General features: G+C 52.4%; 1 protein-coding gene across 2 annotated transcripts in view; it reads right to left on the bottom strand.

The window, feature by feature from the left end:
- Positions 1-2,339: 2,339 nt before the first annotated feature.
- Positions 2,340-23,654, bottom strand: part of TNPO3 (transportin 3) — an 82,842-nt gene continuing 61,527 nt past the window's right edge. For both annotated transcript variants that reach the window (XM_054010116.1, XM_054010182.1), the window contains 11 exons: positions 23,249-23,340; positions 21,997-22,073; positions 15,929-15,989; positions 15,224-15,364; positions 14,536-14,652; positions 12,672-12,766; positions 11,782-11,938; positions 10,996-11,163; positions 10,151-10,263; positions 5,226-5,317; positions 2,340-3,347 (listed from right to left, as the gene is read on the bottom strand). In XM_054010116.1, the coding sequence (XP_053866091.1) occupies positions 5,257-5,317; positions 10,151-10,263; positions 10,996-11,163; positions 11,782-11,938; positions 12,672-12,766; positions 14,536-14,652; positions 15,224-15,364; positions 15,929-15,989; positions 21,997-22,073; positions 23,249-23,340 (1,082 nt within the window). In that variant the 3' untranslated portion in view covers positions 2,340-3,347; positions 5,226-5,256. The remainder of the gene's footprint in view (positions 3,348-5,225; positions 5,318-10,150; positions 10,264-10,995; positions 11,164-11,781; positions 11,939-12,671; positions 12,767-14,535; positions 14,653-15,223; positions 15,365-15,928; positions 15,990-21,996; positions 22,074-23,248; positions 23,341-23,654) is intronic.

Genomic DNA, 23,654 nt, shown 5'->3' with positions numbered 1-23,654 from the left:
TTGAGTAGATTTGTATCATCTGCAAATTTTGCCACCTCACCGTTTACCCCTTTTTCCAGATTATTTATGGTTAAATAGGACTGGGCCCAATACCGACCCCTGGGGGACACCACTATTTACGTCTCTCCATTCTGAAACCTGACCATTTATTCCTCCCCTTTGTTTCCTATCTTTTAACCAGTTACTGATCCATGAGAGAACCTTCCCTCTTATCCCATGGCAGCTTGCTTTGCTTAAGAGCCTTTGTTGCGGGAACTTCTCAAAGGCTTTCTGAAAATCTAAGTACACTAAATCCACTGGACCACCCTTGTCCATGTGCTTGTTGACACCCTCAAAGAATGCTAGTAGATTGGTGAGGCATGATTTCCCTTTACAAAAACCATGTTGACTCTTCCCTAACACATTTTGTTCATCTACGTGTCTGACGATTTTGTTCTTCTAGTTTCAACCAGTTTGCCCGGTACTGAAGTAAGGTTTACTGGCCTGTAATTGCCAGGGTCACCTCTGGAGCCCTTTTTAAAAATTGGCGTCACATTAACTGTCCTCCAGTCATTTGGTACAGAAGCTAATTTAAATGATAGGTTAGTTAGTAGTTCTGCAATTTCACATTTGAATTCCTTCAGAACTCTTGGGTGATACCATCTGGTCCTGGTGACTTATTGCTGTTTTATCAATTTGTTCCCAAACTTCCTCTATGTGGGATAATTCCTCAGATTTGTCACCTAAAAAGAATGGCTCAGGTTTGGGAATCTCCCTCACCTCCTCAGCCATGAAGACCGATGCAAAGAATTAATTTAGTTTCTCCGCAATGGCCTTATCGTCCTTGAGTGCTCCTTTAGCACTTCGATCGTCCAGTGGCCCCACTGGTTGTTTAGCAGACTCCCTGCTTCTGATGTACTTAAAAAAAGTTTGCTGTTACTTTTTGGGTCTTTGGCTAACTCTTCCTCAAATTCTTTCTTGGCCTTCATAATTATATTTTTACACTTCATTTGCCGGAGTTTATGCTCCTTTCTGTTTTCCTCACTAGGATTTAACTTCCACTTTTTCAAGGATGCCTTTTTGCCTCTCACTGCTTCTTTTACTTTCTTGTTTAGCCACAGGGGGTCCTTTTTGGTTCTCGTTTAATTTGGGGGATACGTTTAAATTGAGCCTCTATTATGGTGTCTTTGTTTCCATGCAGCTTGCAGGGATTTTACTTTTGGTGCTGAACCTTTTAATTTCTGTTTCACTCACCTCCTCATTTTTGTGTCGTTCCCCTTTCTGAAATTACATGCTACAAAGCCTGATCCTAGCAAAGTCAGTGGCAAATGAGCACCAGTGGGTGCTGCCAAACGTTGGGTGGATGATACCCGATGTGGGCCCTGGGCGGGCCAGCTGAGGGAACCGCTCACGAGCACAGACTGTAAGATTCCTAAAGATAAAAGCCCGTAGCCAGGCAATTTCGCTGCCTTTTAACCCTGGGCTGGGGCAGTTCCAGCCATATGGGCCTGCAGGCAAGCGTCAAGGAGAAGAGCTCTAGATTTGTTGTTTGGATTGTATTTAATTGTGGCTTATTCCCCCACGATGGCCTAGCCTATAAACCTTTATCAGGATCCTTTAAGCAATTACAGGCTGCGGTATCTGTTAACTAGATCTTTGGCTGCAGCGGAGAACCTTGCTCACCACCACACAGCACGGTAAGCTCACACGGTGCTTGCGAGCCTCACACCGCAGCTCGCTTTGATTAGCCGAATGTTACAGTGAGGGGACGTTGAAGGCGCGCTGCTTTTACACAACAGAAGGCAATGAAATATAGGTCACGCACCATCGCCCTGCTCAGCAGATCATTACTGGCCAATAAAAAAAAAAAACAAAAAACAAAAAAAGCGCCTTGACTCTGATCCTCTTTGATCGTTTACTTATTAAGTCATAAAATCCAGCAATTCCCACCAGACCTGGCCTGCGTTAGTGTGAAGTAGGGATGCCCTGGTGTAACGTCTAAGGTACTACCTAGGATTATAAAGCGATCACAGCAATAGCGGCAGGCTAGTGAATGCTACTGGGCCAATCAGGGTGCATGGGAGAAGTGAATTCTCTTCCTCCAGTAGGAGAAGCCGGTCGGAGAAGAGGGTTAAGCTGGGATTAACTCTAGTGACTAAAGCACAGAAAGTTAATATCCCGTCACTTCGCATAGTCCCTTCCAACAGGTTACTACAACTAGCCTTCGCTGGTACTACCCTTAAGGGTAACGCTGTCTTGCTGTCACTTGAAGAACACTGACAGATCCTACTGTTCCCGGGCTTTCTGAGCCAGGAGGCGTGCAGACAGGTTCAACAGCCAGAGACACGAGGCACAAAACCCACATTTTAATTTTTTTAATTTATTTTTTTGTGTTTTTTGTTTGTATTGTTCTCGAGATGGCTACAACACCAGACGGAACAGCATGCGCTCAATTCTAACGCCTGCGCAGGGTCTCAGGTCTTGTCAATGTAAGATTCCCCAGTGAGCAGTTTCCAAATCTGTTGAGTAAAATAGTCAGCCCCGTCCCTGTGACCTCTAGAGCCCTCTCCTCTCTCCCCCTCATGGTAAAAAACCCAAATAAAACCAAATTAAAAAAAAAAAAAAAAAACTAAAAAAAGAAAAAAAATATATATAATATATAACAGTCTATCCCAGGCTGATTCTCCTCCAGGAGGCTGACAGATTGATGGTATCAGATTTAGCTAGGGGGGTTGGCTTAAGGAGGGCGGGGTGGGGTGGGTTAGCGCTCCACAGGGGCGAACAGCAGGATCCCCACGGTGCCGCACGGGGGAACCCAACTCCTCCTGATTGTTCTTTTAGAGGGGGGCGGGGGGGGGGGAGTGGAGGAAGCTCGGAGTTCTGGAAGTGGGCTAAAAACCTGGGTGCCTTCCCCCCTCCCAGTGCAGACAATTGGTTTTGCTAGGTATTGTATTTTTAATCCCCACGATTTCCTTAAGTAAATTTTATTTTATTTTTCATTTCACAGAAAGTTTTCTACTTTGTTTTGTTTTTTTTTTTTGTTTTTTTTTTTTTGCTACCAGGCAAATTTTTTTTTCCATTCTTGTTTCTTTTCTCTCTTTTTTTGTTTGTTTTTTTTATTTCTTTTTTTTTTTTTTTTAAAGCGAGTCCATCAAGAAAGCAGCGTTGCCCCTACAATGCTGTAGGTCCGGCTGCAGCCATCTCCCTCACAAACAGTAACTTCACGGGCTTGTCCTGGCGGGGAAGCGTCTCTTCGGGTTTGACGGCGCACACTAGAGTGAGTGAAAGCCCTCGGCCACAATGAAGTTTGCTGATTGTGGGACATTCTTGGTTTTCTTATTTCCTGTCTTCTAAATAAAAAGACATTCCTGGTGGGGGACAGAAGGCAGAGTCAGTATCCCCAGACCAAGGCGAGTTACAGCTCCCACCTGCCCATAAGAGCTCACCACCTACAGCTGGGCTGGGCAAACTTTTTGGGCCGAGGGTCGCATCTGGGTGGGGAAATTGTATGCAGGGCCGGGGCAGGGTGTTGGGGTGTGGGAGGGGGTGCGGTGTGCAGGAAAGGGCTCAGGGCAAGGGATTGGGGCAGAGGAGGGGTGCAGGGTGTGGAAGGGGGCTCAGGACAGGGGTAGGGGTGCAGGAGGGGTGTAGCAGGGAGCTCAGGGTAGGGGGTTGGGGTGCAGGAAAGGTGCGCAGTGCAGGCAGGGAGTTATGGGGCGGGGTGCACGAGGGGGGCCAGTGGCATGCACTGAGGCCAGGCTCTCTGCATACCTGCCCTGGCCCCGGCTCCGCACCACTCCAGGAAGTGCGGCAGCCCCTGGGGGAGGGGCAGTGGGGGGAGGACTCCGCATGCGCTGCCCTTGCTGCGCCTCCAGGTACCACCCCCAAAGCTCCCATTGGCCGTGGTTCCCCGTTCCTGGCCAATGGGAGCTGCAGGGGGCGGTGCCTGGAGGCAAAGGCCCAAGGGCCATAGGGACGTTGGGTCAGCCGCTGTTGAGAGCAGTGTGGGGCCCGCGGGGCAATCCTGTGGGCTGGATCCAAAGCCCTGAGGGGCCGGATCTGGCCGCGGGCCGTAGTTTGCCCACCCCGACCTAGAACCTATGGAGTGCCGTAAATACAGAGTAACCCCACAGAAGTCCATGGAATTACACGGCTGCGACCGAGCTGAGAGGCTGAAAGCGGCACCAAAGGCACTCAACAAAGCTTTTATTGTCTTTCCAATGCTAACTGAGTGGTGGTGAATAGCCGCCCTGGGGTGAGCTTCTCTAGCCACGTGGGCAGGAGCAATGCCCGAGCCTGCCCCCTAGCCAACGTGATTCGCTCCTGACCTGAAAGGCCCCCTCGAGGAGGATGGATTTAGACCTTGGTCTATTTGCTGAGACCAAGGAGTGCAGCTGATTTGTCACCCATCCATTGGGAACGCCCTTAGTTTCATACTGACAATCAAGCTGCCCTCAGAAGGTCAAGACGACGCATCCAGTTGGGTTGAACCGGAACGCACAGCCCAGCTGTGAAAGACCCCATTATCCCCGGCTGTCACTGGCCCTTTACAGACGAAATCGCTGCTGAAGTGAACAGCTGGGGGGTGCCAACAGGTGAGGGCAGCTCCCAAGTCAGCAGTGCCGCATCGCGCGCACAGCATCTGGCTAGACATCCTGGCTTCCCACCAGCCAGCGCTCTGAGGCCCAGCAGGCCTCTTGCTTTCCCAGAGAGCCGCCCCCCTGCCTGGCCTGGCAAACAGCCTCAGGAGTCCATCACCCACAGGGTGCTGGATGATTTTGTCCATCTGCCCCTGGCCGTGCGTTGGGTCCACAGCACATGCCAGAGAAACGCTCGAGGCAGCTATTCCCTTTGGTTACATGTGCAACACCTAGTAGCCAGTGTCCAGGGATGGGCTTAGCGTGCTGGGACCTGGGCGCGGCGCACAGATTGCGTCTGAAGTCGAGGGTTTCCAGACATCTGCCATCGACCAGCCTTTCACCTCAGACATGGTCTAGGATGGATTTGCTTCAATCCATGGGCCTCAGGCTGTCTTCTCTACCACGGTGACCCAGGAGTCTCACAACCAACCACCTCTTGGCATTTCTCAGGGTTACCGCTCTTATCGCCCGCTGGCAACCAACGGGTTAATTTGTACTACAGGCCCCAACCCTGCCCCTCCGAAGTCGGCAGTAGAGGGGGCCAGGGGGCCCTCGCTGTGAGGTGTCCACCCAGACCTGGAGCATGACCAGACAGCACCTACTCACCTTGGAGACAGGCACAGAGTGGGCGCGCGAGCTATCGAAACAACCGGGTGAAGTCCCTCAGGGCCCAGCACACTTGTTTACATTCCTCAGCACTGAAAGACAAGGGTGGTTGTTAGGGGAAGGGAGGGTCCCGGCTGAAGCTGCGAGACGCTACAGGAAGTCAGGCCTGTTCAGGCACCCCCTCCCCCCGGGACAGACAGCAGCCTGCCACGTCACAGCCGCTGATTTCCCACCGTAGCGACCTGGGGCTGAGCGGAACTTGACCGACCCTTCTGAACGCTCAGGCGGCCTGACTGGGTTTCAGCGAGGAGACGCTGCGTGTGATTGTGTGGGGGTCCCAGCACAGCACTGGGGGGCGGGAGCTCGCAGGCGTGAGTGGCTCAGCTTTCCCAAGGGCAAGGTAGGAACGCCGCCAGCTGCCTCCCAAGAAGGGCTGGGAGGGCCAGGCTGCAGACAGGAGAAAGCTAAGCAGGAAAACAGAGAACTGAGAAGGGGCGTTGATGGAATCCCAGAATGACAAGGGCCCTGGCCCCACTCTGGGCCACTGACTTTCTGACTGACGGAGACACAAGGCTGGAGTTTCACAAGGGTGTGAAAGAGCTGGAGGAGCAGGCCGGGACGTGCTGATCTGATCTACCCCTTTACCGCTGGGGAGGAACACAACGCCCATGTGCAGGCCTGGGCAGAGCCCTCAGCCCATGCAAACTGGAGCGGCTGAGTCACAGGGCAGAGAAGCCTGAGGTGAGCGTTTGAGGGCCATGTCCAGACTTGTGAAGGAATCCCAGAACTCGCCCTGCTTTGGAGCAGGGCAGCCAAGTCACCTAACTCCCTGCGGTTTCCCCTCCTCTGTGACACACTGCATGGCCTGACGGGAGAGGAGAAAAACCTGTTCAGCGATGGAAAAGGAGGGGGCTCCAGACCCCAGCGGGGGCTTTCTGCCATTCCCGATCACCGGCAGGACAGATCGCAGCCTCGGTTTGTACAGAGCTTTCAGGGGGTTGAGAATTCAAGAGCCGATTCTCCCCCCAGGAAAACCCAGCCCAGATACGCTGCACAGGCACTGGCGGAGGGACCCCCCCACGATGAAGGGGCGAGAGCACCTGGTCCCGAGACACCTGCACTGGCACTAAAACCACAACCTTGGTTGCTGGACGCCAGCCCTGTGCTGTAACCCGGGGGGCTCCTCCGGCACTCTGGGGGGGATGTGCTGTGATCCGGATCACCGGAAATCAATGGGGGGAGGGTCACGAAGCCTCCAGGGAACAAGCTCCTTCCAACCTCCGGTTATTTCCCAACACTGCCCAATTAGGCAGGGCTGAAGGGCACTAAGGGTATGTCTTCACTACCTGCCGGATCGGTGGGTAGTAATCGATCTATCGGGGATCGATTTATCGCATCTCGTCTAGACGCGATAAATTGATCCCTGAACGCGCTCCCCGTCGACTCTGGAACTCCACCAGAGAGGCGGTAGCGGAGTCGACGGGGGAGCCGCGGCCGTCGATCCCGCGCCGTGAGGACCTGAGGTAAATCGATCTAAGATACTTCTACGCTATTCACGTAGCTGAAGTTGCATATCTTAGATCGATCCCCCCCCGCAGTGTAGACCAGCCCTAAGGAACCAGAGTGCTTGACGAAATGCAGCACATACAGCACAGAACAGCCAGATACCACGGTGAGGGGCACGTAACAATCAGTCCTGGAGTGTGGCTGGTTTAGAACAGGAAGCAAAGAACAATAACCAACTGAACCCCCCCTTCCCTGCCCAATTTGGGCACCAGAATGGAACTGCCCAGTTTAAGAACATAGGAACGGCCAGACTGGGTCAGCCCGATGGCCCATTTAGCCCAGTATCCTGTCTTCTGACAGTAGCCAGTACAAGAGCTTCAGGGGGAGTGAACAGAATAGAGCAATTTTACAGAGATCCATCCATCTTCCCCTCCCAACTTCTGGCAGTCGGATGCTTAGGGTCATCCAGAACATGGGCTACATCCCTGACCACCTTGGCTAATAGCCACTGATGGACCGATCCTCCATGAACTTATCGAATTCATCTTTGAACCCAGTTATACTGCTGGTCATCACACATCCCATGGCAATGAGTGTTGTGTTGTGTGGAAAAGGACTTTAAATAAATTTAAATGTCAATAAATAAATTAATGGAGATATCCTATCTCCTAGAACTGGAAGGGACCTTGAAAGGTCATTGAGTCCAGCCCCCTGCCTTCACTAGCAGGACCAAGTACTGATTTTGCCCCAGATCCCTAAGTGGCCCCCTCAAGGATTGAACTCACAACCCTGGGTTTAGCAGGCCAATGCTCAAACCACTGAGCTATTCCCCCCCCCCCCTCTTGTTTGCATTAAACCTGCTGCCTATTAATTTCATTGGGTGCCCCTAGTTTTTTTTTTTTTTTTTTTTTTTTTAAATTGTGGGAGAGGGTAAATTACTCCTCTATTCACTTTTCCTGCACCAGTCATGATTTTATAGACCCTCTATCATAACCCCCCTAAATCATCTCTTCTCTAAACCCAACAGTCCCAGTCTTTTTGGTTTCTCCTTGTACGGAAGCCGTTCCACACCCTCAATCATCTGTGTTGCCCTTCTCTGAACCCTCTCCAGTTCCACTCAGATGGCGTGACCAGAACTGGCCACAGTATTCAAGATTTGGGCATACCATAGATTTATATAACAACATTCTGATATTTCCTGTCTTATTTTTCATTCCTTTCCTAATAGTTCCTAACACTTTGTTCGCCTTTTTTTTTTTTTTTTTTTTTTTTTTTTTTTTTAAAACTACTGCTGAGCGTTAAGCTGAAGATTTCAGAGAACTAGCCATGAGCACACCAAGATCTCTTTCTTGAGTGATAACAGCTAATTTAGAACTGGTCATTATATAGGTGTAGTTGGGATTATGTTTTCCCCATGTGCATTACTTTGCACTTATCAGTGTTGAATTTCATCTGCCAGTTTGTTGCCCCGTTACCAGTTTTGTGAGGTCCCTTTGTAACTCTTCACAGTCAGCTTTGGACTTAACTATCTTGAGTAACTTTATATCATCTTCACTCCCTTTTCCAGATCATCAATGAATATGTTGAACGTCACGGGTCCCAGTAGAGATCCTTGGGGGATCCCACAGTTTACCTCTCTCTATTGTGAAACCTGACCATTTATTCCAATCTCTTAACCCGTTACTGATCCAGGAGATGACCTTCTCTTAGCCCAGGATAGCTTAATTTCCATAAGAGCCTTTGGTGAGGGGCCTCGTCAAAAACCACGTACGCCAGTGTTTCTCAAACTTTTGCACTGGTGACCTCTTTCACATAGCAAGCGTCTGAGGGCAACCTCCCCCCGTATAAATTAAAAACGCTTTTTAATATATTTAACACCATTATAAATGCTGGCTGCAAAGCGGGGTTTAGGGTGGAGGCTGACAGCTCGCAGCCCCCATGTAATAACCTCGCAACCCCCTGAGGGGTCCCGACCCCCAGTTTGAGAACCCCTAATGTACGCTACATCCCCTGGATCCCCCATATCCACATGATCACTGATTCCCTCAACAAATTTGAAGAGTTTAGTGCTAGAGCAGGACACTGAAGCTACCCAAATGTCTGAAAGCTGCACGGGTCACAGATGCAAAGAGTAATCTCTCAAAGATGAGCACGGCAAAGGGATACCAGGCCGTGGACTTGATCACTGACCCAAAGCGTTCTCTTAAAACCAAGAGAAACCGTTGCCTATTCCAAACGATTGTCCTTGCTACCCAAACGGCAGAGCAGCATCTTCACTCAACGCCTAGTAATCAGACACCTCCACTGCTTGTGATAACGGGAGCCATCCACTTGCAGAGAGTTCTAGCAGACATCAAGGCCAACACTTTCAAACATGGGGGAGGGGGGGCGTTATTTTCGGAGGGGCTGAGCAATCACAGCTCCCACTGAGTCAGCCTCTCGGAGAAGCCAAATCACAGGCATCAATCCTTTGACAGTCACAGAACACGGCAGAGACTCAGGACAATCTGTGTTGTAAGTGACAGTGACTGAGTCAGGAGCTAGCGGACCGGAATGGTGCAGCCGAGCACGCAGAGCTCTGCAGTAACACTGGTCTAACCCTGGCAGCTGCAGACTCCCTCTGACTTGTGAATGGAAGATGGGACTTTCCTCACAGGCGCGGGGTGCATTCATACGGGCTATATCGTTTCGAAGTATTACCCCCGTCGGCTGATGCTTCATGGTCTTGCTCATCTGTAAGAGCTTTTCCTGGTTGCCTCGGGGACCCAGAGCAGTGCAGGGGCTGACAGCGGGGGGCAGGTTTAGTCTACGTTTACATTTAAAGCTTTCCGTAATAAAGGAGGATTTTAGGATGACCCCTGGGTTTTATCAGCTGAAGAGTCTGCACGTATCACAAAGCACTCTCAGCACAAGAACCACCAGGGCAGACTCCTGGGGCGCTGGCTTTAGCGGAAGGGACACCTCTGGCAGCCACTGCAGTACAATACAGATGATCACCGGATTTGGGGTCAGGAAGGAATTTCCCCCCAGGTCAGATTGAGAGAGCCTCAGTGCGGGGGGGGGAGTTCATCTTACTCTGCAGCACGGGGCACTTGTTGATTTCAACTAGAGTAAATGGTGGATTCTTGGTAACTTGAAGCCTTTAAACCATGATGTGAGGACTTCAGTAACTCAGCCAGAGGTGAGGGGTCTGTTACAGGAGGGGATGGGGGTGGTTCTGTGGCCTGCGCTATGCAGGAGGTCAGACTAGATGACCACGATGGTCCCTTCTGGCCTTAAAGCCTTGGACGATTGAGTGGACAGCCACACTGAACAGCCCAGTGGCAGGTCTGTTGCTGACCCTAGAGAGGTGCCGGGGGGACGACTCATGGTAACACCTTTGTGAACAAGGGCATCCTGCCAACGTGGAGTTCACTCACCTAGTCACCTCCTTGTGAAAGTCCGTAAGTTGTTTGTGCGTCACTTGGATGGCTCCTCCGGTTGTTTCCTTTGGTAAACCCTTCAGTGAATTCTCTAGCCAGCGACAAAATGTCTGGCGTGGGAGGAAGGAAAAAGTTAAACATTTTATTGCTGCAAAAAGAAATCTAGACCAAGTTCTGGGTTCAGGTGCTGGCAGGCCCTGCATCCCCAGGCAGCCTAGGAAAGAGGGCCTATTTTTAAGTTTCATTTTTATGTCTTTGTATTGCCAGAATGAATCATTCCAAGTGACTACCGAACCCTGCACGTGCCCAGATACTGCTCGGAATGATTCACAACCCAGCAGGGATAGACTCAACTCTGGTTGAGCAAGGATTGCGTTCTGTTGCAGCGGCTATCAGCCCTCAGGCACATCAGGAGCGCAAGCTTCCTGGGCTGGCTGAGAACGGAGAATCAACTTCTGAGGAAAGGGTGGAGTGATAGGATCTGAAACAAGTCTTGTAGCAGGAAGGAGTGGGGACAAAGTAGAGAGATGGACAAGCCAGCTAGCAAGAATCACTGAGCTAAAAGCACTGGGATTGGAGCACTTGAGGGAGGGGGAGTAGGGGGTGGGCGCTAATCTTCACTGCTGTAACTGAAGAGGACACAAGTTTTTTTTATTCAGCCTGGTGAAATTGACCCTTGATGTTCTGACAGCCGCTAATCGCTAGCTCCACCTTTCGTTCGATCGCATCCCTTGAATCCCCCGGGCAGGCCAGGGTCTCCCAGTGCCAACACCGGGCTCACTGCAGTCACGCGTTCTACTTCGACTACGGTTTCTTTCTGGGGGCGGCCCAGCCAACCTTACCGGCCGGTCGATCTGCATGATCTCCCAGAGCACCTCGGCGACGTCGGGCAAGGTGTAGGGTGGCAGGCAGAAGCAGCAGGTGTGCAGCAGCTGGCTCACTAGCTGCTGGCCCAGCTGGTTCATCACTTGCCCGATCAGCTCCTTCCGCAATTCAAAGTCCTCTTCGTGCTGCAGAAGGAAGAGGGGCCGAGTGAGCATTGCCCAGCAGGGCGGCCTGGGGCACCTTCCCACCTCCCAGGGCCGTTTGCTCATCGAGGCACAACTCGCTGCAGTGACCAACAGGCAGGACAGAACAGAAGATGGGTTCCTGTGCTGCCAGGTGGCATCTGCGCAGCCTTGCGTAGGCAGGGCATTAACACTGGCACCAACTAGTCCCGACCCCAGCGACGAACAACCGGCCTTTTGTTGCCTGTGACCTGAGTGAGAGCCAGGAACCAGCCTCACGGGTCCAGGGGCCAAGAGAAGAGACCAAGCCAGCGGCGTTTCACCCTTAGGAACACCTTACAACGCATTTCCTCCAGCAGAGCGCTGGGTGAACGACCCTGCTGGTCTGGTTAACATGGGAACAGCACCGCAGGCTGGGGCTCCCCACGGGCAGGTGGGAGTCCAAATCTCACCTGGCTTTGAATGGTTCATCTGTCAGCTGCAATTCCAAGAGCAATACAGATAAATGCAACGAGCAAAGCAATACCCGAAACAGCCAGCTTCTCTCAGCTTCCCCGAGCCGACTGGGCAGGGCAGTCTGGGACCCCACCGCTAGGAGAAGAAACGCTGGGAATCACTCACGTCATTGGCCACCCCGGTGTGGACGAGGTCGCGCAGGAATTTCATGACGCTGCAGTTTGCGTCCCGGTGGTCCAGGGTGGTGGAGGCGATGGCCCACTGCAGGATGGGAATGATCACCTGACTGCGGAGCAAGGTGATTGGGCTGCGCTGGATGAACCTGGGCAGAGCAGAGAGAGATCAGCGTCGTGCGAGCTAGAAAGCAGCTTCGCTTGGCAGGCTGGCTTGGACGGACGCCCCAAGGACACAGCAGCTTTGGGGTTCAGAGGGTTGCCGTGTCCCTTCCGTGCTGCCCAGAGACATTCCCTTCCCTCCAGCGCTAGTGACAGCAAGACCCAGGGGCCTCCAGCTCCCCCCACCCTCCTGATTGACAGGCCGGCCCCAGAAGGCAGCATCCTGACTGCAAGCTGTACTGCACTGCCCCCTGCTGGAGACCAAGTTATCCTCAATGCCCACGGCTGGAACTCTAGTAATGGGGAAGCAGGAAAGTCCCAACCACTTCCAAATCTTGCACTGCAGCCGAAGCACATACAGCAGCTACAAAGGGGCCCCGGGCTGGCAGGGGACTCTGGAGAACGTGCCATGAAGGTGGCTTTCTTGTGATTGTTATTGATGAGTCTCGATGCGTGGGTGGAGTGGGCAAGGCCGTTCTGATAGGACTGTGAGCATTAACGTAAGGGGACGGGCGTGCGTGCGCCATTTGTACAGCTTATAAATCCAAAGGAAGAGGAGGAGTTATTAAAGATGGACGCTCCCTCTGCCTGGGAAGCAATACGCGCATACCCACGCACTCAGCCGCCCGTTGCGCAAGGAGCAGAACTGGCCAGACACGAGGCAGCCGAGGGAGCGCTCAGGACGCAAGGCAGCAATCCGTGTTTAGGCGGAGCGGTTACCTGGTGGCTAGCCGGAAGAGGTCGTCGACGGTGTCGGGGTGGTTCTGAAGGCCATTCTGCTGCTCCAGGAGCTGGAAGGTAGGCAAGCACAGCGCCTAGAAGGGGGAAGGGGATGGATCGTTAATTAAATTAATGAACTCTGCGATCTCTAGAGATGGCACGAGACACAGAGTTCATCCTGGGGTGTAGGCAGAGAAAGGAGGGAAGCTAAGCCAAGGGGGCGGGGGGCGCCTGCTCACTTTGCGGCCTGCTGGCGTTTCGGATTACAATGAGGCACTGTTGCGGGGGTGGTGCCTGGTGGTTTACAAAAGTCTGAGCTCCTAGATCCGGATGGAAGTGAAACCAGCGGAGGCAGAGCACCTGGTCGTTTAACTCTCTCCCCATTTCCCTGGTCTCCCTGCATCACTCAGCCTCACCCGCGCTCCCAGCGGGAATACCGGCCACACGCTTACAAAGCGCCTTGCATTTACGGGGTTCAAATCACAAACAGGAACTTAGCCTCAGGCTGGCAGGAATCAGTCTCCCTGTTTTAGAGATGGGAAACTCGTCTGAGGCCAAACAGTTCTGGGACAAACCCAGGTGTCCTGACTGCAGCCGTGGGGCCTACGCCATAGGACGGTCCCTTCCTTGCCCGTACACAAGCTGGGGTGAGCAGTAAGAGTCCGGTGATGCGGCTTTTGGGTTTGGTGACTGGCTGCCCAATGTCTCCATCCCCTCTGCACCTCAAACAACGCCGGGGCAGGGAACTCCCTGACGCCGTTTGGCGTTTGCTGAGCTGACAGCACGGCCGGCAGGACAGGCTGCTCCAAACCCAGAGCTCCTAGGAAAGCTCACAGCACCAACGGCCAGTCCACAGACGGTGGCTCAGCTTCCCTCACTGCAAAGCGGAGTCTCCATGTCTGAACCTAGACCGGGGGGAACCATGAGCGGCCGCTTTCCCCACAGACCAGCGAGTTGTAGCTGGCGGAGGCCTGGCTTCTCGGTCACTCGCTGGTCAGCAGAGATGCATTCCCTCAGCCAGCGGCAGAGGCTGTGCGGGACACTCACTGGGTGATGGGCCAAGCCGGTACCTCGCTCTATTCTCCTGCACAACGGAGACAGCAAGGCTCAACATTCGTCCAGTGCTCCAAGCACTCAGATGCTGGGTCTGGGCCAGTCGCAGCTTGGCAGTGCCTAGATTAAGGAGCGAGCTGCACTTTTAGAAGGAACGTTATGGGCTCGGAAGCGCAATCAGTTCCTTATCCCCCCGGGTGTTTTGATTTCCTGCGCTGGATCCACAGTTTATTTACCAGCCCAGGGGGCCCAAGCCGGGAACAGAGCCGAAGGGCGGTTTTCTCCCATTCCGCCAGCACCAAGGAATTTCAGGTGGGGCAGGGGCTGGTTTGGTTTTCACTGCCTGGGCATTTGGCGTAGCACAGCAATCCCTGGCACTAACCACGCCAATCGACATGAGAGAAGAGGGCATTTAAACAAAGCGTTCTGTTTACACATAGCTGCCGTCTAAGGGCGGGAGACGTGCCCCATGTCAGGTAGGGAGCACCGTGAGCATCAGGCAAAGGTCATACAGAAGCGCCCTGGGGAAAGCCACAGCAAGCTCGGTCCAACGTCCTCATCTGCACCGAGGGATGCAGCTGCGCCAGCTGCTGAACGGGGGCGAGTCCCAGGGGCAGCCCAGCAGAAATATTATCTAGAACATCCGAGTGGCTTAGGAGCTTAAGACCCATTTTCAAAAGCGACCCTTGGCAGATGAAGTCCCACCGGCTTTCAATGAGGAAAGCAGGGAATCAAAAGCTGCAGCCACGTGGGATGGCCCGGAGCGGGTACCGTTCATGCACGGAACTGGACGTGCCTTCGGGAGACCTACCTGCAGCATGTCTAGCAGCCCCTGCCGGCAGCCTTCCTCCATCCCGTACTCGTCCACCAGGATGCTGCCGAGGTACAGGAAGCAGGAGTGCTGGTGCGCCTGGTACACGTTCACCATCTGCCAAGGACACAGCAAACTCACTCCAGCTCCAAGACACGCGGCCGACGTCAGCTGGCCCCAGCCAGGCGCTTTGCAGAGCAGGTGCATTTCCCAGCACTGGGAAGCACAGGCTTCCAGACCCCAGTGGCGATTCACTTGCAGCACGGGAGAAATTCTCCCCTGGAAAGGGCCAGCCTGGCCCGATTCCCCACAGCTTGGGATCGCAGCCCGGGCGCTGCATGAGGCGTTGCTCTGCTGTACTCAGCTCAGGTTCGTACAGCACTCTGAAAACGGGAAGGGCCAAGCGCTAAAGGATCCCCTTGTTGCCTTACATCCTATGGGGGCCAGCAAAGCTGGAGCTGTCCCCACCGCCTCACGCTAGTCAGAACTCCTTATGCCGGACGTGCTGCACTCAATGGACCAGTCTCCTCCTTGACAGAGCCCTATACCTGGGGCTTCAATGTCAATCTCACTCGGGGCTCAGCCAACTGACCAATTGTGAGATTTCGCTTTCTGCGCACACGGATTCCAGAAATCCCAACGGGACGAGCTGCTCCTCCACGAAGTATCTCCCCTGAGGCTCACTCACCTGCGTGACCAGCGGCTGCAGCAGGGCCGCAGATCCTTTGCCAACACAGCGGACAGCAAAGCGCAGGCACCGGCAGCAGCGTTCCACAATGCGGTTATCGGCACGATGTTTGTTCAGGGTCTCCGACAGGACCGGCCAGATCTGAGCAAGGACAACAGGGAGGGTTCAAGGTATTTAGGAGGGACCCCACAACCACCCCATTTACTACAATCCTCTGCGTCCCTATAGTCCCCAACTATTGGCAAGAGACACTCTCAGGTACACCACCCAACTGCCCGGCAACTGGAGCCATGGGCACCTCCTGGATGGACTCCTTCCCGCGTTCCCAGGAACCGTGGCTCTCACACAGCTATTCAGCCATGGATCTCAAAGCACTTGACAAAGAAGGGACTAGAACATTTTGCTCAAGGTTTGCCTTAATTCCTCTATTTGCCATGCAGAGGATGAAAGCGACTAGGATACAAGCCCATTGATTCTTCATGCCCAATTTCCGCCCCCCCCCCCCCCCCCCCCGGCAGTTTTATAGCAGCCCCTCTTCTCTGATTACAGGGACAAGCCAGCAGTGACTGTTCACCAGCCCAAAGCCAAAGCTGCCCCTGGGGAGACTGGATCGGCTCCAAGCATTCAGTGATTGGGACACCCCAATTCCTGGCTAGATGCGTACGGAGAAGGATGGCCCCAGGCCTGGCACCGATTTTCACTTACCTCCTGTATGACTTTTTGGCACGGATGGGTCTGGCCATTTTCTACAATGGGGTTGGTATGCCTGGGAAAAGCAACGAAAGGGTTAAGTGCCTTTTTAAACATACAAGTTATTCGGTGTTAATTCAGGGCTGATGAAACATGCCCAGATGACAGCCCTGACCAAGGAGGGCCTCCATTCACCCCCACCCCCCTGCTACATGGGTACACCATAAACACAAACTGAATAAGCTTCCCACATCTGGAAAGACCACCTGGGGTGGGGGGGGAATTTAGTCTCTCTAGCCTCTCTGACGAGATGATAGACAAGAGGGTCAGTGAGAGTCAACTCTGGGCTGCAGACCCACTGCGTACTGCACATTTCGCAGACAGAGGGAGTCACCGCTGAGGAGGCGGTACTCGAACCGGAAACCAGGTGATAAAGGCAAGGCATTACATAGAGTAACTATGGGATGGGGTCCACAGGAGCCCATCTGGTCCTCTCCATAGCAGAGAATGTTACTTACCTTACAGTAACCGGAGGGCCTTCAAGATGTGTGGTCCCTGTTGTCCACTATGTGTACGCACGCGCTCCATGTGCCCAGAGTCAGAGAATTCGTTGGTCCATGCAGGTGCCATTGGTCCCCTCGTTCCTCCAACTGAGGAGACACAGGGCCGAGCAGACTGACCGCTTTTCCAGTTCCTTCTCTACGGCTAATTCAAGACTGCTCTGAAGCCAAGGGGAAGGAGGGTGGGTAGTAGACTACAGAGAGGGACCACACATCTCAAAGAACCTCCAGTTACTCTAAGGTAAGTGACTTTCTCTTCTTTACGTGCCGGTCCCTGTCTGTAGTCCACTGGCAGCGAGTGACAAGCAGGACTCAAGGTAGGAGGGGGGCATGAGGATGCAGGCAGCAGAGCGGTTTCAGGGACTGCTGTCCCCAAGCAGGCATCAGCGGGAGTCCTGCACTGAAGCATGTCTCGGGGTGCGCGTGGAAGGAACTCCACGCAGCTGCTTTGCAAACGTCAAGCAGAGGCACTTCTTGAAGCGATGCCATTGATGTGGCTTGCGCTCTTGTCGCGTGTGCCTCACCCCAGGTGGGGGAGGAAGATTAGAGAGCCGAGGGAGTAAGATACAGCCAGAGATCCATTTGGAGAGCCTCAGAAGACACAGCCTGACCTGGGACTCTTCCCGCTACAGTGATAAACAGCCCGGGAGATTTTCTGACCGGCTTTGTCCTTGTGCAGGTAAAAGGACAAGGCTTGTCAACGGGATGGGGTCTTCTCTCTTCTTCAGATGTGTGGTGTTTTGGAAGAGACACAGTGAAGTGGCCTGACTGGTTCAGGTGAAACAAACTGCTTTGGGGGGTGAGGGGGGGAGTTTAAGATGTAAACACAATGAAACTGTGTCTATGGAACCTGGCATAAGGCGGATCCGCCATCAGTGCTCCGAGCTCACCCACCTTCCTGGCTGAGGTGATGGCTACCAGGAATGCAACTTTCATGGGTAGGACAGACATGGAACGTGTAGCTCGGGGCTCAAAGGGAGGCCTAGTGAGGACCCAAAGAACAAAGTTTAAGTCCCATTGAGGAACAGGTTTCCTTACTGGCGGAAAGGTTTGGATTAGACCCTTCCAGAATCTGGTAGTCAGTGGGTGAGTGAAAATTGAGCAACCATCGGAAGGTGGGTGGTACGCCCTGATTGCTGCCAGGTGGACCCATAAAGAGTTGATGAGAAAAGACCCGCTGTGTTGAGGGAAAGACGACAGTCCAGAATACGGGGAATACCCGGAGCTTCTGGGCATAAGAAGTTTTTGTTGCACCCAGATAAAGAAATGCTTCCGCTTGGCTATGCACCATTTGCTAGTGGAATCTTTTCTACCATTGGTAAGGATTGCTTGCATGGCCTCGGAGCATGAATGTTCTAGAATTTGTGCCCATCCAAAAACCACGCCCTGAGATGCAGTGCTTAGGGGTTGGGGAGCCTGATTCCGCCCTTCCCCTGGGGCGGATCAGAAAGGGCCAAATGATGATCGGTGGTCGAGATGACATGCATAGCAGACTCGGGACCCATAATTGTCTGGGCCAGTTGGGAGTGATGAGAGGGCCTTGTCCAGACGAATGTTCTGTAAGACCTGTGTGGGAGTGGTAAGGAAGGGAAGGCAGAATTCAGATGGTCCAACCACAGAAGGAGAGCATTGCCCTGAGAGCAATGTCCTAGGGCTTGTCTGGAGCAGTGTATGTTGCACTTTGTTTGTCAGAGGCAAACAGACCACTTGTGGAGGTTCCCCATAGAGCAAAACTACTGTTTACCACAGAGGCATGGCCAATAGCGAAGCGTCTGCTGAAGGAGTCCACCAGCGGATCTTGATTTCCTGGAAGGTGAACTGCTGACAGGGTGATATGATTGCTGATGTACCAATCCCACAGCGTGACCACTTCGGCACACAGAGGAATGGATCCCACTCCTCCCTGCTTGTTGATGTAAAAGACGGTCGTCATATCGCCTGACACAATGAGGGCTGGGAGACCTGAATGAATGTGAGAAAGGGTTGGGCTGCCCTAAAGTCCCAGAATATCGCTGTGCATCCTGGTTTCTCAGGATGTCCAAATGCCTTGCGCTGTCTGGCTGTCCAGGTGAGCTCCCCAGCCTAAAAGGGAGGCATCTATAGTGACTGTCTTGTCACTTGAGTGGGGAAAGAAGGGAACGCCTATGAATGCCTGGTGGGGATACTTCCATCATAGTGGAGATGATGTTACTTTGGTGGGAAGAGTTCCTACGGCGTTCATGGACTGTTCGTTTGGGGAGTACACTGTTCTGAGCCATGGCTGCAGGCAACGAAGATGGAGTCTGGCAACCGGTGTTTCAAGCGCAGATGAAGCCGGGTGTCCCAGAATGGAAAGACATTCTGATTGGTGTTCGAGGGTGGTTCACGACCTGATTTATGAGGGCGTTCACCGCTTGGAACCTGTATACTGGCAGAAAAGCCCTTGCTGTGACTGACTTTAGGGACGCGCAGATGACGTCTACAGTTTGCGTTGTAGTGACAACAGACTTTTCTGAGTTTATGCCGACCCCTAGGGAAGACAGGAGTTGAAGCACTGATGAAATTGACTCATAAGCTTCTTGACGTGTCTTGGCAATGAGACAGACATGACACCTCATATGGGCTGCTACTACCAAAAAGAACTTGTTAGAGACCCTAAGGGAAGTAGCAAAACCAAATGGGAGCACTCTTAATTGAAAACGGTCAGGGGCCACCATGAACTTAAGACAATATCTGAAAGGGGTGAACGTCCACGTGAAAGCACGTGCTCTTCATATCGAGAGCCGTGAACCACAAACCCTTTTCCAAGGATAGGATCACAGATGCCAGTGTGACGATGCAAAATTTCAGTTTGTGAATAAAAGTGGCTGAGTTGACAGACTGAGGATAGGTCTCCAGCCACCCTTCTTTTTGGGTATCCCCAAAGCATAAGACATGATTCACAGTGCTGCATCTACTGCTGATTGAGGAGTGGGCCTGGCAACCAACTTGCCTTCCTCAATGAGAGCCCGTAACGGAGCTTCGTCTTGTTGTGGAAGCTTGTCCAAGTCCAGGAATTTGGAATAGTTCAGGCAATCATACTTTGGCCACGGTGCTTGGTAACTGGCTATTCTGAACTGAAGGCTAATAGAAATGACGATCTTCCTTCCCAATAAAATCAATGCGTTTACCCTCAGTATTGACTAGAGTAAGTCTAGGATGCTGCTGTCTAGATATCTCTATGGCAGTCTGCACAACCAAAGCATTAGGCGCATGATGAGAACAGAAAAATTCCACCCCTTGGCTGGGACAATATAATGTTTTTCTGCCCTCTTAGGAAGGGGTGAAAGTGGCTGAGGCATGCCGGACTGTTCTAGCTCATTCAGTAACACGACGTTCTATTCAGCTGGATCCAGATGTTTGGAGAACATCCAGGAATTTATGTTGAGGATCCTACACTTCCTTCAGGGAGATCTGTAGCTCCTCTGTAACCTTACGCAACAGGTCCTGGAACTGCTTGCAATCATTGGAGGTGGGGGTGGGGGGTATGCGTATCAGAGTGACTGCTTCATCCAGAGATGAAGACAGTCTCCATTGGTACCACCAGATCATGCTCATAAACTTGCTCTTCCATGGGGTCAGAGGAAGCTCTGGCTGTCCTCTCGCAGAGGAGGGGTGGACTGACTCTCTCGTGGATCATGTCAACTCTGGAAGATGGTCCAGGTCCCTGGGACTCCAGAACAGACAGTAAGAGGGGTCAAATGGGGGTTGTGGAGGTCCCTATGATATGGGGTACCAATGGTTCTGAGGTAGGTAATGAGATGGGCCTTGGTTCCAGACTGGTCTGGGTCCCTTGTCCAGGAAGGCGTGCCCTGGAGGAAGAGATGTCAGTTCCTCAGGTGATTCAGTCTCCCAAAAAAGAAAATGCCGATTCTCAATACATTGGCCGAACCGACGGTTCCACTGGAGGGAAACTGTACCTGGACAATGGAATGGGAGATAGAGTCCTCGCACAAACTGCATCTCCTGGGGAGTCAACACCTCCCTCATGAGGGAAGGACCTTATGGTGATGGAGACTGGGGATCAGGGAGACCAAAAATGTTAGATGTAGCGCAAGATTCTGCTTGCCCTGGAATATGAGCCGGACCGTCTGCCTGAACCAATGGAGCCGGAGGAGTTAGCTTGTGCCACAGTTGGGTGAGGCAGAGGCAGTACTGTTGGTGGTCAGGGCTCTCTATGGTTGCCTTTTGCCAGTGCCATCAGTTCAGGCTTAGTTGGTACCAGAGGCACCGTTGCCGGCAGAGAGTGGTCTGGTGCCAATGGAGCCCTGGTCTGTGGCCCTTCCTAACATGCCCCCGAGACTGCTCATGCCACGGGCTGAGCAGAAAGACTTGCTTGACTTCGGCAGGGTTCTATCTGGCTGCTTTGAAGTGGATTTAGAGGAGGATTTGCTCTCGTGCTTATGAGAGCACTCCCGGCCCACCCAACAAGACCCCAGCAGGGGGTCTGTAGGAGTTCATTCCCTCGCTCCGAAGTCGGACTTTACGGCAGGAGGCGCACTCCTTGCGGAGTCAGGCCAACGTCTGGGGTGTCCCCCAACTGGGGCCCGACTGCAGTCTCAGGACCTTCTCCATTAAGTGATTCTTGAGAGGAAGTTTCTGCTCCTCACAGGTATGACGAGGGAAAGAGCGGCAGATAGCGAACCTTGCTGCAACGGGAGCTTCCCCTGAGGAGACTAAGAATGTCTGCCTGTGACAATGGACGCCGCTCAGTGAATGGTGGGACTTTCTATTCCCCCCCTTGGCTGGACAAAGACACTCCTTCCGAGATAGTATCAGGGGGTAGCCGTGTTAGTCTGTATCTACAAAAACAACAAGGAGTCTGGTGGCACCTTAAAGACTAACATCTTTAGACCCTGACACAAACCAGTTAGTACTGCCCCCTGACGTGGCTAGTTATCACCCATCACCTTCTACATGTTGGCTTAATTAAAACATTTTTATTACATACTGTTATCCTGAGCTTATCTTTTAGGAGGGGTCAGTGTGTTCCTGTTATCCTTGGGGGATGTTTTTGTACCATCCTTGATATCGCTCTGTGTGTAGCACTTCTTAGGAATGTGTATTTCTGCAATATCAGCCCCGTTCTTGCCAGATTCAGTGAGCAGGTCCTGCCTCCTATGAGGCCTCTGATACAAGGGCTTATGTCTCAGGTTCTCTTCCTACTACAAGAAGGAACTGGAGAGGCGGTTGGTCTGTTTCGCCCTTTATCTCCTGGGTTGGAGACACAGGACAGCAAGGGCGCATGTGCAGACCATCGGACACTGCTTTCAAGAACTCTGACTCTGGGCGCCTGGATACATGCATACCAACAGTGGAACAACATTGGGCCGAGCGCACTTGAAGAATGTATTGTTTTTACAGACCTTTGTAAATGAGAACCTCTGGCTGGTTCAGGGTTTTTAAGTTGATCTAGAGAGATCAGCAGGCCCCACCCAGCCCCCAGCAGGACAGGCTTACTCAGGAGCTCCCAGCACAGTCTGCATTAGTCCCCGCCTTTCTTACCTAAATATGACAGCCAGTCGATCTAGGGGCACAGTGGGGTCTGAAGACAGGCCATTGCTTGGCTCCTGAGACAGCAGCTGGAGAAATAAGCAAAAATCAGCTGAGATTTCAGTGACCCTAAGGAGCTCCGTTCTGAATGGCCATTGCCCCGGGAACACAAAGTAAACTCTGCCTCTTTCACACCTCACAAGAAACGCTCATGCCTCAGACTCCCCTTGTTCTGGCCAACGCAGAGTAGACGCCTCTTCTGTTCCTAGACAGAGGCAGCAGGCCAGAAGTGGGGAGTATCACGCTATGAGTCTGAAGGGAGAGATCTGAGTGGTGACGAGTCTCAGCTGCAAGGAGAGCCGTACCAGGAAGAGACAAACTGATCAGCTGGCGAGCGTTCCTCTCAAGTTACTAACTTCTGCACATCAGCCTGCACACCAGACTTAACTCTGTCTCCCTGTCTGTTGTGGAATCTTTCAGCCCACCTGGCTCAAAATGGCAGGTCATTTTAGGAACAACATATGGGACCATCCCATGCAAGCTTACTTAGCTGCCCCTTCCCTCACTTCCCAGCCCTTTCCAGTTTTTACCTTCCTTTAGCCAAGACTCCAAATGAAAAGGCATCATGGACTACTTATACTTCAGGGATCGGTAAGTGGCCCGTGACACCATCATCTCCACTATAGCGGTACAGTCCATAAAGACTATAGATTTCAGCATGCAACGCTCCATCTTGATCACGGCAGAGGCAGCTCAAATCAAGATGAAGCACTGCATGCTGGGAGATGTGACATGTGGAGACTTGCTCCATACTGAAGATGCACGGAAGCTGCAATTGGCTACATTTCATGCAAATTGGATACAGCCCTTAGGCTACCAGCAAATTGGCTCATGTATTTGCAGCATTTTCAAGCATTCTGCAAATCTGGTTCTTACACCTGTTTAAGCTACTATGCTCCTCTCTGAATCAGGTCCTCAGCTGTAAATCTGTGTAGCTGCACTGACTTCAACGAGCTACGGCAGCATATGCCAGTGGAAGTTGTGACGCGATATTTTCAGATCTTGCTTCACGTTCGCCTGTCCCACGTTATTTCCCCATGCTCAGAACAGTAAGTGGCTCAGTGCTATGGAACTTGCAGAACGCTCCAGCCACAGTGGAAGTTTTCTACTGAGCAACACACAGAAAACTCCTACCGCAGACCAGCATAACCAATCCAGCGGCAGAGCAAGGCAAAAGTTCTGCAACTGTGATGCCCCAAAGTACCTTTTTCAGCGCCATCACCTGAACGGCACACAACTCGCTGAGGCACTCTGCTATCTTTTCCAAGGGTAGCCGGGCAAGAACCAATGCTGTCCCTGGAATGCAAGAGGAAAAGAATTCAGGGAGGTGGGGTGGAAGTTTAGTCAGTTTCAGACACTAAATGAACAAGATTCCCCACACGGACCCGGCTGCTGCAGGTCAACTGAAAATCTCCCTATACACAGCAGGAAAAAAAAGTCTAATATCCACATGTCCTGACTGGACATGAAATCATTACCGCTCAGATAAAACACATTCCTCTGAATATACCACAACTTGGTGGTGCTGCTTCATTTTGATCAGACACTGAGATAGATGTGTGTGCTGGAAGAAGAAAGATGCTGGTGTGCTGGAGAAGAGAAGAACCTAG

The sequence above is a fragment of the Malaclemys terrapin genome, chromosome 1, assembly GCF_027887155.1.
Source record: "Malaclemys terrapin pileata isolate rMalTer1 chromosome 1, rMalTer1.hap1, whole genome shotgun sequence".
Classification (NCBI taxonomy): Eukaryota; Metazoa; Chordata; order Testudines; family Emydidae; genus Malaclemys; species Malaclemys terrapin.
Note: the sequence above shows the minus strand (reverse complement) of the source record. Positions and strands in the feature narration are given on the sequence as shown.